Source organism: Dermacentor variabilis, chromosome 4, assembly GCF_050947875.1.
Source record: "Dermacentor variabilis isolate Ectoservices chromosome 4, ASM5094787v1, whole genome shotgun sequence".
NCBI lineage: Eukaryota > Metazoa > Arthropoda > Arachnida > Ixodida > Ixodidae > Dermacentor > Dermacentor variabilis.
Window position 1 is genome coordinate 101,803,733 of NC_134571.1, and position 14,952 is coordinate 101,818,684.

Genomic DNA, 14,952 nt, shown 5'->3' on the forward strand with positions numbered 1-14,952 from the left:
GTAGACATTGCTGTAAAGCACATTCTACAGTGCAGCCATGACCACAGAGAGCATGCATACAAAATTTGTGACCTAAGTCGCTCAGGAAAGTCAAGCAGGAAATGTAAAACATAATGCATGGTGCTGCAGTGGAGGCACAGCATAGAGATGAAGCATTGTGCTTTTGTACAACTTTGCCAATGTTGGCTTCATCTGTATAGAAGAGCGGCACTTTACTGTATGGAATTCATTTGGTAATTGCAGTGCCTTAGTTGCAGTTGTGGGTTGTCACCTATTCTTAAAGTGGCCCGAAGCACCTCTTGGGCTTGGTGAAATAAGTCTGCGGGTAGTATACGTGGTGCGTGGAGCTCGCTAGCAGATCGTGAAGTCTCCTTTCTCTCAAATGCTGTCTTTTCAACAGAAGGCCCTGTCCTCACTCTCTTCTAGACATACTATTTCTTCATCAGACTTACTATTTCTTCATTCCCTACGGCTGCTATTGGCTGATAACTGACATCAAGCTGCGGTGGGCTACATGGCGTAGATACCGCGACCGCTACAGGGTGCCGCCACGATTCCGCTGGCTAAGCGCACTGCGTCTCACTGAGGACAACCGCATTTGGCTTATGTTTAGCGCGCCGTAGACACCAAAGGCGGAAGTCGGGCCGTCTACGTTGACATCCAAAATGAAATTTGAATTGCGTGCCACGGTGACATTTAGAAGGTGGAGCATTGTGGGCACGCCCCACTGTGCCATAGCCTTCGCAGTGCAATGCATTGAAGAAGGAACAGGAGCACAGCGGAGGCCATGTTTGATTGCCAAGAGCTCTGCTTCTGCTGAATGCATTGAAGCACTTTTTGCGGCAAAGTATTTCTGAAATAGCTTATTTTCACTTCAAATGCTTTTCTCCACTTCGATAAAAAGTGGTTCAGGGCCCCTTTAACACTTTTGTGTCCTCTGAAACAGAGACAAGGGGTCAACTTTTCAGTGTTTCATGCACCAGTTGATTTGCAATGTTTGACCTGAACATCATAGTGCAAAAGGGTCACAACTTGAACTTTATAATATAATCTTGGAAGTCACAGGCTATATGTACTAGAATTTGTAGAAGTCGGTATGTATCCTTGTGCACGAAGCCCATGTGCTGTGCTGCCATGGTGGAGGTTAAAAGGTCAGATAGATTGAGCCTGGGGAATGAAGTTGTTGCTGCTTAATTTAAATACATTAAAGTTGTGCTGCATTTATAGAAAGGGAGGTTTGAAGAGAGCAAAGTGGCTATGGCACGCAGCTGTAGCTGTTGGGGTAGCCAGGGAATGTACGTATAACACTTCGGCAGTCATTCTGTTTTCATGAGGTGTGGTCATTTCCAGTGGTGAGCACATTCCCTCTTTTCCTTGTCATAAGGCATCCTGGATTTCGCAGCACATTCCCATAATCTTCATTGTAGCAGTCCTCATAAACTGTGGCTGCTCCTTGATGCAAAGCTGCGCATACCTTTATCATTTTTAGTCAAGATACACACCTTCAGCATACCTGTGCATATAGGTCTACGGCTGTTTTATCAAGAGCCTGTGAAGAACTTTGTAAAATAGGAAACTGAAAATCTGTAAGCACAGCTGCGCGAATTTGAGATCACATTGCAGTGGTTCAATAGCGAATCCTACTTGCTTTCCTGCACTGCGCAGGGCTGCCTGAGATGCATGTGCCAAAGCTGATTGGCTGAAGGCGGTCATAAGTAGTGTGAGACAATCAATTGAAAATGCCACTTAATTGCAGCTAAACCTCGATATAAAGAACTTCAATATAACAAAATTCTCAATGTAACAAGGTATTTAACTTTCCATAACCTCTTATTCGTAGAACACCATGTATTTAGAACCTCAATATAACGATTAAGAGACTTAGATAAGCTAGTTGGTCGCTGGTTTGATGGAACATGGTTATAACAGCGCATTTTGAGTACAGGGCACAGAATGAATAACGAAGTCAATGTAACGAAGTGTGTTTGTATGCGATTTCAATATAGCAAAAGTTCACTGCCGCCGCAAAGGAATGCCGAGACAATAAATGGAAACTTCCGTGTATACAGATGGTCAAATTTTTGAACTACAAGTGGTTGCTAGCAAATGCACCTCTCAAATTGCGCACTACGCAACATGAGAAACTGCTGAAGTAGAGCCGCATCATGCTCCGTATGAAGTCCAAGTGCGATAAGATCCTATCGCGCCCAGCACGCCTTCCTGCACAAGCAAAGGGAAAGTGGGGTAGGGAAGCCAGCTCGTGGTAATGCACTCAAGTGTGGGTCTTGATTTCTGGAGCGCGGCTTAGCCCATACGCAGCCAAGCACACTGCTATAAAGGTAACCTGCCCTGTGTCCAAAGAATGGGTGTGCAGAGACAGTGTGGCATCATGTAAGCTGTCTTCCCACACGTTTAGTATTACAGGTTGCGTAACCTCGAGTTTTGGTGACCCGTTAGAGTAAGAGGCAAACGAAGCATTCGCTCCCCACTGTCGGTGCTTTTCGTGATAGCGTCGCCCCAGTGTAGGCGACACTATCAGCCGCGAGGGTGGAGCGTACGCGAAAGTGTGACTGGCCTCACTTGATTCGTACCACCGATTGTCGATGTGGCATGAAACTGTATCATTTGTTGCCGACTCCCAAATTAATCAAAATAAGTTGTTTTCTCATTCACATTTGCTTTTTTCGATAATTCAGATAATTCTAGGGCCCCTCCGTGTAAGAAAAATCGATCGGTGACTGAATTTATTTGCATAAAAGGTCAAATTTCAATGCAATGAAATTATGATATAACGAAGCAAATTGCTGATTTTACTGCCTTCGTTATATCGAGGTCTAACTGTACATCAATGTCAGTGTGTCAAGCATTGTTGTTCTCTTTGTCCTGTTTCCCAGGAGGAGGATGCATCAACGGAGGAGAGTAGCTCGGAAGAATCCTCCGATGAAGACGAAGATGATGACGAGGAAGAAGAGGAGGAGGAGGAGGAGGGAGAGGAGGAAGAGGGAACCGAGGAGAAGGCTGGCAAGTCTGATGACGAGGACTCAGATTCGAGCTCTGAAGAGGAGGAAGAAGAGGAAGAGTCTGAATCGGGCTCCTCAGACTCGTCTAGTAGCGACGACTCAGATGAGCCATCTGCCCCCACGTTGCCACCAGTAGTCCCCAAACAGCAAGCCCCGCCCTCCAAGAAGCAGCAGACACCTGTCATCAAGAAGGAAGAGGCACCGAGCTTGGTCTCAGCACCGGTAGTGGTTAAGGTGAGCTCAGCTCATGGTGCCAAAATGGACCTCTTTCCTACCCTCCGCATTAGCTCAGTGGCAATGGCGTTCTGCTTCCGAGTGTGAGGTCATTCGGTTTTATCTCCGGGCATGATGGCCCTGTCTTTATTCGTGCGGAATGTAAAAACACTCATAGATTTAGGTGCACTTTGAAAATCTTTAGCCACAGCTCAGGGTGTCTACCAACCGGGAAAACCGGGAATTCTCGGCGATATTGAGTAGTCTGGAAACACTCAAGGAAAAGTCAGGGAATTTGTGCTTCTATCAGGGGAAATTAGCTGTAAATTTATTGAAATGGAACGAAAGCCGCGGTAATGCTGGCTCGAGTAACAGACAGGAATCGTAACGAATCGTCTTTGACGCCCCATCGTCGGCTGGAGGAGTTGCCAGTGTACAGTGACCGACAAACTTTTCAAACGGCTTCGCGGTACCACCACGTATACCCCCATAGAGTCAATGTATCAGACAGACAGACAAAGAACTTTAATTACAAGGTCCTGAGAAGCTTTGCCCTAGGGCAGAGCTGCGGGCCACTCCCACGTGGGGACGGCTAGGCCGAGCCTAACCGCCGCATCGTGGGCTCTTTGGACAGCCCAGGTTTGACGTGAAAATTCTGAGCTCTGGATGGCAGAGCTCCATTCTTCTTCTGTGATGCGATTGGGTCCCTGTAACGAGGGGCATCGCCAGAGCATGTGTGCGAGATTGCTAACAACCCCACAGTCGGGGCAAGTAGAGCTAAAAGCCTCTGGAGTGATCGTGTGGAAAAGGGCCAGGTTTGGATAGCACTTAGTCTGAAGCATGCGTAAAGTGAACGCCAGAGTTTGCTGTGAGGGGGAGGATAAGTCCTCCTACCCAGGTGATAGTGTGTAGTAATTTCGCTGAAAGTAGTGAGAATGTCCCGAAACTCGAGAACCCCGGAGTCTGAGCTCGATCCTCCTCCCGCGCGGTGGGTTAGTGAGCGCGCTTGGGAGTGGGCGATGTCATTTAGATTGGGAAACGAGTCAAGCTGGGGTTCGAGGTGAGCCGAAAACCACGTGATGGTGTGCGGAGAGATGATCTTGTTGTTGAGAATCTTGTGAGCCTCCTCAGCGATGGATCCTGAAGCGAAAGCCATGACCGCCGATCTCGAATCAGTGAAGATTTGTGATCTGCTGTTGTCTAGGAGTGCTATAGCAACTGAACGTCTGAAATCTCGGACGCAAGAACCCTTCACTGTATGATTTTCCCAAGTTCTTTGCCGGGACTGCCGGTTCGAAACGGCATTAATCAAAGCCACCACCGCGGCCGTTTTGATTACCTTGCTGCCTCAAACCGGCTCTCTCGCATGCAGATCCTGCAGCAATGCTAGGCCTAGCTGCTTTGACGTTCGCTATTAAGCTTCTTGCTGTTGGGTGCAGTGTTTTTCATTGAATAAATTTGCCACTGTCAGCAATGGCACAGACTCCACATTTGTGGTCCTCACGATTGGCTTCGAAGCTCGGAAGAAACGGTGCGTTGTATAATGCCGGTTCCCAAAAGTCAGCTTTGCCTCTGTACAGAAATGTTACTTCATGAAGCATACACAAAAGTATTGTGGTGAAGCATAACAAGCATGTGAAGGGGCTATTGCCATGGGACACAGTATGTATTCCTTAATTATGCACGCGTGTACCCGGTATCTCCTGTCACAGTCCGAGCACCAATATGACTAATGCGTGTACCGACAGGCCTTCAGAGCTTTTTCGAATGTGCCTGTGGCAGTTTGAAATGGGCAGTAAAAAACATGCATTATTTTACAACTGGCTAAATTTTCAGACGTTTTCTCGGCCCCTAGGGAGTTCGAAAAATCGGACGTTGACTGTACAACTGACCAAACAGATGCTTCAAATGGTCCATGGGGCAAACGAGCGGCGGAAGGAGGACGAGAACAGAAAGGACCTACGCATTGAGGAATGAACAGGAAAGGAAGCATGCTGCCACCGTTTTGAAGGAGCTTGAGCTCAAAAAACTAAGTGTTGGCTGATGCCGAGATGCAGTTGTCCCTCATCCAAACCAAAATAAACTCTTTAAAGCAGTGAAACACAACACTGAGGCATCGTGCGCGGGCTGAGAGTATTTCGGGACAGTTGAGGTTGACTTACAAGCTGTTGAGAGAGAATCATACCACTAAGCTTGCTGTCAGTTGATAGAAATAGCTCTTATTCGTATTTGAGAATGTCTGACTCGATTATAAATTTTTTTCGAAAACATTTTATTTGCTGTGCATTTTACTAACCCTTCCCTTCTATTCTCATTTTGAATAAAATAAACACTACTCCTTAGTATTAAACTGGATCAAGTCGGTTTTTTTTTATTATTATTATTATTTTTTTCCACATGTTTACTAGGGAGTGACAGCATCGGGCGGCATGGTTTCAGCCAGTCTTGACATAAGATATAGTTCTGCGTCACTCAGGGAATTTTGCAAAGGCACTCGGGGAAAACCTGATAAACTCAGGGAATTTGGAAATGTCAACTTGGTAGACACCCTGCAACTATGTTTTAACCTCTAGTACAGTGGAATCTTGTGCTCAAACGGAACACCATCCTCGTGGTTGGTTGGTTTTGTATTCATGCAGTTGTATTCAGCTTTGTACAAACTCTCAGTAAATGGAACTCCTGATGAACGGAACCAATTTCCCTGGTCCCTTGAGTTTGCGCTTAAAGAGAGTCCACCGTATGTTGCAGGTAGGTACCTGCCAACGCTGCTTTACTGTAATTTGACGTCTTTTGCGCCTTTTCCTGAACCACAAGTGCATTTCCCTACATTGTGCAAGTTAACGGCTGCACCAGTAGTTAGATTAAGTGCGAGCAGCACTTGTTGCAGCTTGTCCGACGCACATGCTGTCATCACAAGAGCCACTTCTGCATTTCCCATCTTATAAGAAGCAGAAACTGGTTACTGATTACAAAGGCTAATAATAAGCAGCCGTTAGCTCTGGAAACTCTTGCAGTTGAGCTGGGTTATTATCACTGCATCTGTTGGGATTCAGGGCATGACAGCATTTCTGGTCACAATACAGTTGGAACCTCAATACAACGAACAGTGGTATGCTGTACTTACTCGAATCTAGGCCAGCCCCAATTCTAAGCCGACCTCCCGAATGTCCGAAGCCAGAAAAAATTTAAGAACCTACCTCAAGTGTAGACCGAACAAAATAGTGAGGACAGCGTTCACAAAATGACAACAGCATTTATTCAGTATTGCTACGGAACAGTATTTGTGATCACGAAGAGGCGAGCAGTGTGAAGTCGACGATTAGAGGCTAGCGCGGGCTATTGCCTCTTGGCCAAGTGCGGCGTATTTCCCTGTAAATATACTTGTAAATAGCTTTTCGTTTGCGTCTTCCTACATAACAATATGAACATGCCGAGCTCACTCAGCGTTATCATCGCTGATAGCCTCATCACTATAGCCCAGGCCACGCACGCTTGTGGACGTGCGCAAGCTCGCATTGGCGCGCCCGTGCTTGCACAGGAAGTACGGCACGGCTTACACGCATTGAAATGCGGCACGATCTCGGTGAACAGCTCCTCTCCGTTATTGCGCACCTATTTTCCTTATTGCTGTCATCTCCTCGTTGCGGCACGTGCAAAAAGCATCCCCCGTTAACCCTCCAACGACGGACATTTTTCTCATCGACGCCAAAGCCCCACCTGGCATGAACATTTGACGATGCCTTTGCGGCTAGCGCAACTTTTCGTTCGAATGTGGCACTATAGTGGCATCGCCTGTGTGGGTAACGCCACGCTATGGACTACACCAACCACGGCACATTTCGATGACATGTCAGCAAAGCGACACGTCACTCGTGTACTTCAGTTGGCTACTGGCACGGCTAATAGCAGCTGCAATGCTGACTTTTCTAGATGGCGCTACCTATGCACCATATTTATCATTTCCAATTACAAACTGCCGCATTTTTTTAAATCCTCGAATCTAGCCGAACCTAGAGTTTGGTATATGATTATTTGCATAAAACTATCTGCCTAGATTCGAATAACAACAGTAACTAATTGTTGAATATAACAAAGTAAATATAACATGTTTATTACTGATATCAGCATGTAGCAAATATATGCTTATAATGAATATCAAATACAACAAAGGTTCTATGCAACTTTGTTATAACAAGGTTTGACTCCAGCGTTTTGTTGAGGTATGCTGATCTAGCGCAGCAAATAAAAAAAAAGGAGGGGGGGGGCACATCTGTGAGGACCTATCATGGAAATCCTTGAGCCCCTTTGGCTTCCTTCTGCAGGCTCACACAAAGGAGCCGATGAGGCTCAGATGTTAATGGCCTGTTGTTTCAATGGTCATTGAAAGTAGGGGTATGACTGGAACCTTTGTTTTTGACTTATTCTTTTGCATAAGTCATTCTTGGCATCCCAGAGGCACCAGTTGCTGAGCGTGCAGAGCTACTAATTTTTACGCACTAAATCTGCAGTCGTGTAATAAAGCTGCCTTGCTTTTAGGCTGTTGGCAGGCATCATGTTTTCGTTTCATGGAGAGGAAGTTTCGCCTCCTTGGTACATCTCTGTTATATTGCAAGACCAAGTCCCTTACCTGCATGTAGTTGTACACAGTTTTAATACGCCCACTTTTGTTTCTGTCTGTCATTTGTGCTTGTTTGACATTTAGGTATGTTTCCTCTATCTCTCTCTTCAGAACGAGCCCAACACAAACCACGAAGAGGACGACGAGGACGACAGCAGTGAGAGTGATAGTGACAGCAGCTCAGACAGCAGTGACGACAATGACGACTCCGAGTCGGGGTCAGACAGCAAGGACTGAGCTTGCCACAGCTGGTGCCGCACGCTTTCACTGTGCCCCTCCTTGTTGCAAGGACGGGGACAAGACTCCTGTGTTGTGCTGTAGGACGAAACAGTTGTGCAAAGGAGTACAGCAACGTCATTTGTGGTAGACATTCTCGCGCGCGGTTGTCGCCTCAACCGTCTTGCCCTTGCCACGGACTGTTATTAGCCGTGAAGATGCAGTCGTCGGTGCTGCTGAAGTACTGGAACCTCTCCGCGCTCTATCTATAAAGTGCCTGCGAGACTATCTGCGGTGGCTACATGACATTGCAGCGAACGCTACAACTGCGGTGTGTTAGCTCGACTTGTATTGTTGCCGGCCCTGTGTTGCTACAGGCAGAAAAAGAGACTATGAGAAAAAAAAAAAAAAAAAGAAATGTCGCGTCGCAAGCTCGATGAAGGCTTGCTTTGCATATCTCATAGTAAAATACTGAGGAGGGATCCCATCATATGTGCGGTGCTGCCGTGCCTTTGACAATTCAAAGCACAGTGTTTCAAGGGCTGCCGTTATTTGAGAGCATTGAAAGAGTGGTGAAAACTAGCCCGTGATAATGACATTAACTCACCAGTGCATGTGCTCGTACTGCCATGCCAAGCACGCCTTTAGAAACATTCTCGTGCTGAAACGCTTTCTGTATTTCCTCCAGGAGCGAGGCCACTTGTGAAGCTTTTTGTCTATATGGTGTAATTCGTCTAATGGCCACTGCTGACGTTATCACTTACCAATTTTTCGTACTCAGTCAGTGCCACCGATAGCAAGTTTTCGTACCCTCTACACAATGCTGCTTATCTTTTTATGCTTCCACCATACGTGTTACGAGCATGTTTCACGTGGCCTAACTTTTGAATGGTGAGCAGCGGGCTACCATGTGCATTCTATTCAGGCCAGAGAAGATTGAATGGTTAATTTTATCGAGTGCTTTCTTTAGTTCTCCCATTTCCTCAAGAAATGCTAGAATGGAAGTTGTGTGTCTCCCGGCCCGACTGGAAACGCCTCACCATCAATGCAGAAAGGTTTTTCCAGCTGTTTGCCTTCAGTGTTCTTTTAATAGCATTTACTTCCGCAAACCACCTGTGGCTAAAATGGCTTTGTAGCTGCTTCTGAAGCCCAAGGCATCTTATTGGGTGCATGCTGTCCCCAGCATGTCCCCTTGACATATAAATTTTGTGATCTGGCATTGTCAATTACGGCTTGCCATTCTAGTTCGAGTCTTTGATTTAGTTCCAGGTCCCGACTGGCACTGCTTCTTCTTGTGTTGTGCCTTTCACTCGTGCCCTCTAGGGCATTGTACATTTTAATCTGCTCTGCTCTCGAACTTTTTTAGTGGATCACTGGCACATGTTGGGCATTGTGACGTGTGCTTCAGCTTAAGACTTAAACAAAATACTCACTGCATATAAATTTCAGAAAACTGAAGTCGCTTGCATGTACTGTTTTCCCGCATGCACAATACTGGCTGCTTAATGTGACCCCTCGTGTGGAGTCAGGCAAGCACTACTGGCTTTAGCGCCTTGTCATCGAACCCGTTTACTGAACTTTATTTAAGCACTTTCAGTTTCAGATATGCTTGTAGCAGACTCATTATAATGCAAAGCAAGCAAAGGTATTTTGATTTGAGCACTGGAATTGCATTCGGCATCACAAGGTTGGTTCATGTCATTAGCATTCATTTGGAGGCGTCAGCATATTATTCAATGTGATATTGCGCTCTTATAACTGGTATATGCAATTCCTTGGCCGCTTCCAAGGCAGCTATGAAAGGTGGCTGCACACGTGATGAAAACAATTCTTCTCTGTCATTTTCACTGCAAATATAGTGCCACGATACTTACAAAACATTTATTTAATGATTTCTCGTTCAGAACTGCAGGCAAGTACTATAACTATTAAACACAGCACAAGTTGTCCTAAAATTGTGATGTCATTGTTTTCAAGCCGACTGCATAGCTTCAAATTGACCATGTTTTATGGCGCTGCTAAAAGATCTGCGCCTTGGCTGTTGCTTTGTGGATTTAGTCACTTTGAGTGTGAAGTGAGCGTCTATACCATTAACTGCTAACTGTTCATGCTGATGGAAGTGAGACCTTTTTAGATTTTTCTTACTAGTAGGTTTGTGAGCTTATGCATTGTTGAAAAGCCTGAGCTGCACTCCCAAGAATTAATTCAATCAACTTTTTTTTTACATTAAGCAAGAAAGTACTTCAGCACCTATGAAAAAAAAAATGTTTCTTAGAACCAGGTAGCTCCGCCAAGGTAAGAACTCATATTTACCTGGGCTGCAAGTTTCCACCACGAAGATGGACAGTAGCATCATTTTTTTTTCACTTTTGTAAACTTTTGCCCGTGTCCTGTGGGCAACTTTCAGGAACGGTATGTGTGACTTCCTTCCAAAGATGCGCGACTATATTTCAACTGTCTCGACGAGAAGTTGTTGAACTGAGCCCAAAGCCAAAGTTTCATGATGGGGAGGCTGGGGTTTAGTACTATTCAGAAGTTGCTGTGGCTCATCACCCTTGCATGACAAGTTGTTGCAGAATGTTACAAGCAACGTGATTTAAGGATGTGCAGAATCGCACACTGACGGGGGAATTCGATGTAGAAGACCTTTTTGGCTAAATTGCTGGACCATTTACGTGTACTGCCGTCACAGAGGTGGCACTTCATGGTGCATCTTGTTCAACGTCGTGGCTAGATGCAGTACTTAGCTGCTTCCTCATGAATTAAATCAAATTTGCATATCTTAAGTTGCGACACCACATGAAGAATGCACAGTGGAAGAAACAGTGGCATTATCAGAAACCACTCTGCACTCCACTGATCTCCACGGCAGGTGTTTCGCTCCCTTTGAACAGACTGTGCTACCGTCTCTCCCAGCGAGAAAAATTTCATTGTGGTGAAGCATCACCGCAGAATGTTAAAAGTTTATGAACCACAGCATATAGGAAAATGTAGAATTTCGAAGCTCCTTTAACAACAATACGATGTTCACAAATTTGAGTGCAAGCTATAATGCCAGGCTGCAGAAGTGTTCAGCTTTTTCGCAGATCCCGCTGTTCATGAACTTTCCAGGCAAACTGTGTATTGTGGATAAAATAAATATGCATCCCAACATGGTATTAAACAACAGGTACCACAAGGTGCTGCCTCTGTGTGAAAGATGTGCATTAGATGAACCAGTGATTTAGCCAGTAGAAATGCATTGCAGGCTCATGTGGCAACACGACATATGGCCACTGCCATCTTAAATTTCTTCAAAATTTACACTTTCCGAAAGATCACTGGCAAGCTTCACAGCTTTTGTGAGCATTGTGGCCTTTTCTGCTACTAGAGCAAGCTGGTGGTCGGGAATGCTGTATATTCTGAGCAGAGGCTCATAGGTTCCTTACAATACAAAACGGGCCACTTAGTGCAGGAGACAAGTTGCGTGCCTTTCCGTGTGCCCTAGAGAGAGAGAACTGATGCGATATAATGTGCCATCACTGTACGAGGTATGCTTGCATGTATGCATGTGCCATGTTGTATAATTGTGCATATCCCTTCTCCCAGTTTCTTTGATGGGCTTAAGCACAATAGCCCCTGCCTATAGTACCCCCAATCCTTGCGGCATACTGTCGAGTTTTATTGTCGTTTCGTTTTCCTCCTAGAGTTTGTACGAAAGTACAACTTGTGCGTTGTGTAGGCACCCGTAACACAAACTGCCACCATCATTATTCCATCATCACCAACTAGTCTGTTTTCTGCCTTAACAGGGACGCAGAAGGGTGTTTTTTTTTTTTTTTTAATAAATAAAGGTGTCAAAACACTGCGAAGTGTTCTGTGTTTAATACTGCTTTTACTACCACGAAAGTTGAAACAAGATAGGCTGATGTCCCCAATTACAGAACTCCGAAGGAAATAAAAACGCATACACAGCCTTTGCAATGCTAACTGGAGAAATGCCCTTCCTAGTAGCGTTGGCTCAGTGTCAATGGCGAACTACGGCTTGTGCTGCTGAGCTCTTTGCTCTGTTGAGTGAAACATTCCTTGGGTGCAGCGGTCCACATCTCGTGGAGTGGAGCCACGAGGCCTGATACACTCCTTAAAGCTACCAAGATGCCTTCCACGACAACATGCTAGAGGGAAGTGACGCTAGCACCACCCAGTAGAGAGTAGGAGCAGAGAGGGCATCAGCCAATGGTAGCAGCTCGTGGCACAAGCACTCTCTCCATGCTCGGTACTCTTCTGCGCTGTGGCATCAGTCGAGAGGCTCAAAGGCAAAATCCTCGACTGGCAATCTGTGGGTCTGGAGTTCAAATCATCGAGCAGCACTGCTTGCCTTCCACGTTTGTGACTTGTTGTAAGGCGCTGTGGGATTCCTGCGATGGTCACTGGCAGACACCAAACAACAAGGGGAGGTCGGCCCAAAATGGCTGTCTGTAAGTTGCCATGAATGTGGTCATTCCTGTGTACTGAAATGCCACGATGTCAAGGTCGACTTGAAAGTCGCTCATTTTTGTGTGCCACATTTTGCTCAGTACTTCTACACGCTCCATTGTTGTCAGTTAAAGAGAAGACTGCGAGTGCCACAGATGCAGTGTTGCCTCCATTCCCGATTAAGCATTCCTTGCCACTACGCTTTTCAATTGTTCTGGTGCCTTGTGTCCAGTGCAGAAGGCTTTAGTGGCGACTATACGAAAGAGCTAATACCTTCAGCTGACACAGGGTAACCTCTAATGTGGTAGTATTTGCTTCAGCACACCAAGCACTGCACTATGCATCTCCTTTGTAAAATTGAGCTGCTCAATGCAATTACTGTAAATCCTGCTTAGCACATTGCTCATGCAGATGTAGCACTGACAGAAACTGTGAAAGATGAACAGTACCACTTTCGCATGTTTACAGCTCAAAAACCATGAAGACTGACAAACACAACACAAGCACTAACTTTTAATAATGAGATGAAATGACTTATTGGAACGAATAGACTCTGTAGAAATACACATGCTACTTTCAGGCAGACGACGCTTGTGCAAGAAAATTCCTCCACCTTGCAGATTTCCACAGAACTGATTTGCCATATTTAGTGCCCATGCACTTCAAGTTGTCAAAATCTGCTGGCCTCCTGATAGAGTGACTGCCCCAGATAGGCACTATTCCTGGATTCAGTTCTCAAACGAGGACAAATTTTTCTTCAGCTGCAAAATTTCCTTCCTGAAAAAAAATTCACAGACGATTACAATACTCCCTAATGTGAAATTAAAGTGCAGCTTTATATGCGTTTTGATTTCACAATACGTTGGCTGGCACAGACAATCTGTCTCATGCGGCGCGTTACAAATGGAGCAAAGTGGTACGACTGCCTCGCTAATCAGGAGATCGTGAGAGGCAGTGCATGGGTGCGATTCAAAGCAGCCGCCGCAGACAGAACTCCGCTCATTGTTTCCACACAGACGACGTGCGCTGCTCTGATGCCATCTTGTAGCCATCGTTGCTGCAAAACACGTCATGCACAGCACTGCGCTTTTCTTCCCACGATTTCGCCATACCCTACTCCTTCGCTTTCTGCCTCATGGTTCCGCTGCACCCTCCTTTCCCTCTTTCCTACACACACTCTCTTCGCTATCGCTGTATTTCATCATTCGCTCGGTTACGAGGGACAACGCCGATGCTCTAAAACCTGCATGTGTTTCCTTTTAACTTCCTGCTGCTTTCAGGTGAACCACAATCTTTTCCTATCGTGAAGCTTTGTGGTTTTGTGCTATAAGTGTATGAAAATACCACACCAGCAATGCTGAACTTTACCTCATAAAGAACGCCAAGGGCAACAATGTAGTTTTTTCACGAAAAAAAAAATTTAGATAGCAATGACGGCAGACTACCAGCATCGTGAAGCAACCGAGTTCATGAGCACATGTGCCACCACATGCTTCTCAAAATACATATACATAACAATACAATATACACATGCAACACATACAAATACATAACACAGCTTCCAGTGAAGGCCATCAGACAGATGCGAGCCCACCGAACACCTACACCAATATGTTGCCTATTTTACAGTGTAAGTTATTGGCTCATTCCAATGCCATTTCGATTGGCGATAGTGTCCGTCGCAGCTATCGCAAAGAGAAAGACAATTTCTTCCTTTATAGCCTAGCATGCCGCATAGCATCGATATGTGTTCACTTTGTGTTGCAGTGAAATATCAGAGTGCAGCGTGCCCATTCCTGTGGTGACGTCGGCATCGTTCCTTGGCATAACCGAACAAACAATCACAGCGAAAGATGAGAGCAAACATGGTGCACAGCAGGGCTGAAAAAAAGCGGCGAGAGCAAAGAGGCGCGAGGAGGAAATTGGGGAGGAGGGTGCAGCAGAACCATGATAAAGCGAGGGAGTGTATGGCGAAAGGGTGAGGGGAAAAGAGCACTGCCGGCGGCCACCAGGCATGCGGCGAGTGCGGATAGAAGGTGCTGGCGTGGGGTTCGGACCCACAGCGCATGCGCTAGTTCGCCTGTGGCGCCATTGCCACTCAAGAATGTGCTCCACCACGGATCCGCCCAAGCCATGAGTTCTTGTGTTCTCGTTCACTTTCTGAACAATGAGCAATGCAGGCGATCGAAATGCCGCTGCTGTTAAACAAGCTGCCCGAGCAGAGGCTCAGCGCCGCCGCCAAGTGCACCCTGTCATTCAGAATCAAATTCTTTGCCACAATATATCGCGAACTTAAAGCAGCTAAGCAGCTGTGCTCAAAATTTGCATTAGGGAGCTTCATAATCGTCGGTGAAATTTTTTATGCGAAGCATATTACTAGAGCTCAACCCAGCTCCTCAGGCGTGGCGGTGTCGCCTTCAATACCACGTG

General features: G+C 45.9%; 1 protein-coding gene across 1 annotated transcript in view; it reads left to right on the forward strand.

Annotated features, from left to right (window-relative positions):
• The window catches only part of LOC142579579 (nucleolar transcription factor 1-A-like), a 41,439-nt gene extending 32,885 nt beyond the window's left edge, over nt 1–8,554 (forward strand). The window contains exons 14-15 of the mRNA XM_075689944.1: nt 2,895–3,254; nt 7,963–8,554. Of these exons, the coding sequence (XP_075546059.1) occupies nt 2,895–3,254; nt 7,963–8,088 (486 nt within the window). The 3' untranslated portion in view covers nt 8,089–8,554. The remainder of the gene's footprint in view (nt 1–2,894; nt 3,255–7,962) is intronic.
• The last annotated feature ends 6,398 nt before the right edge of the window (nt 8,555–14,952 follow it).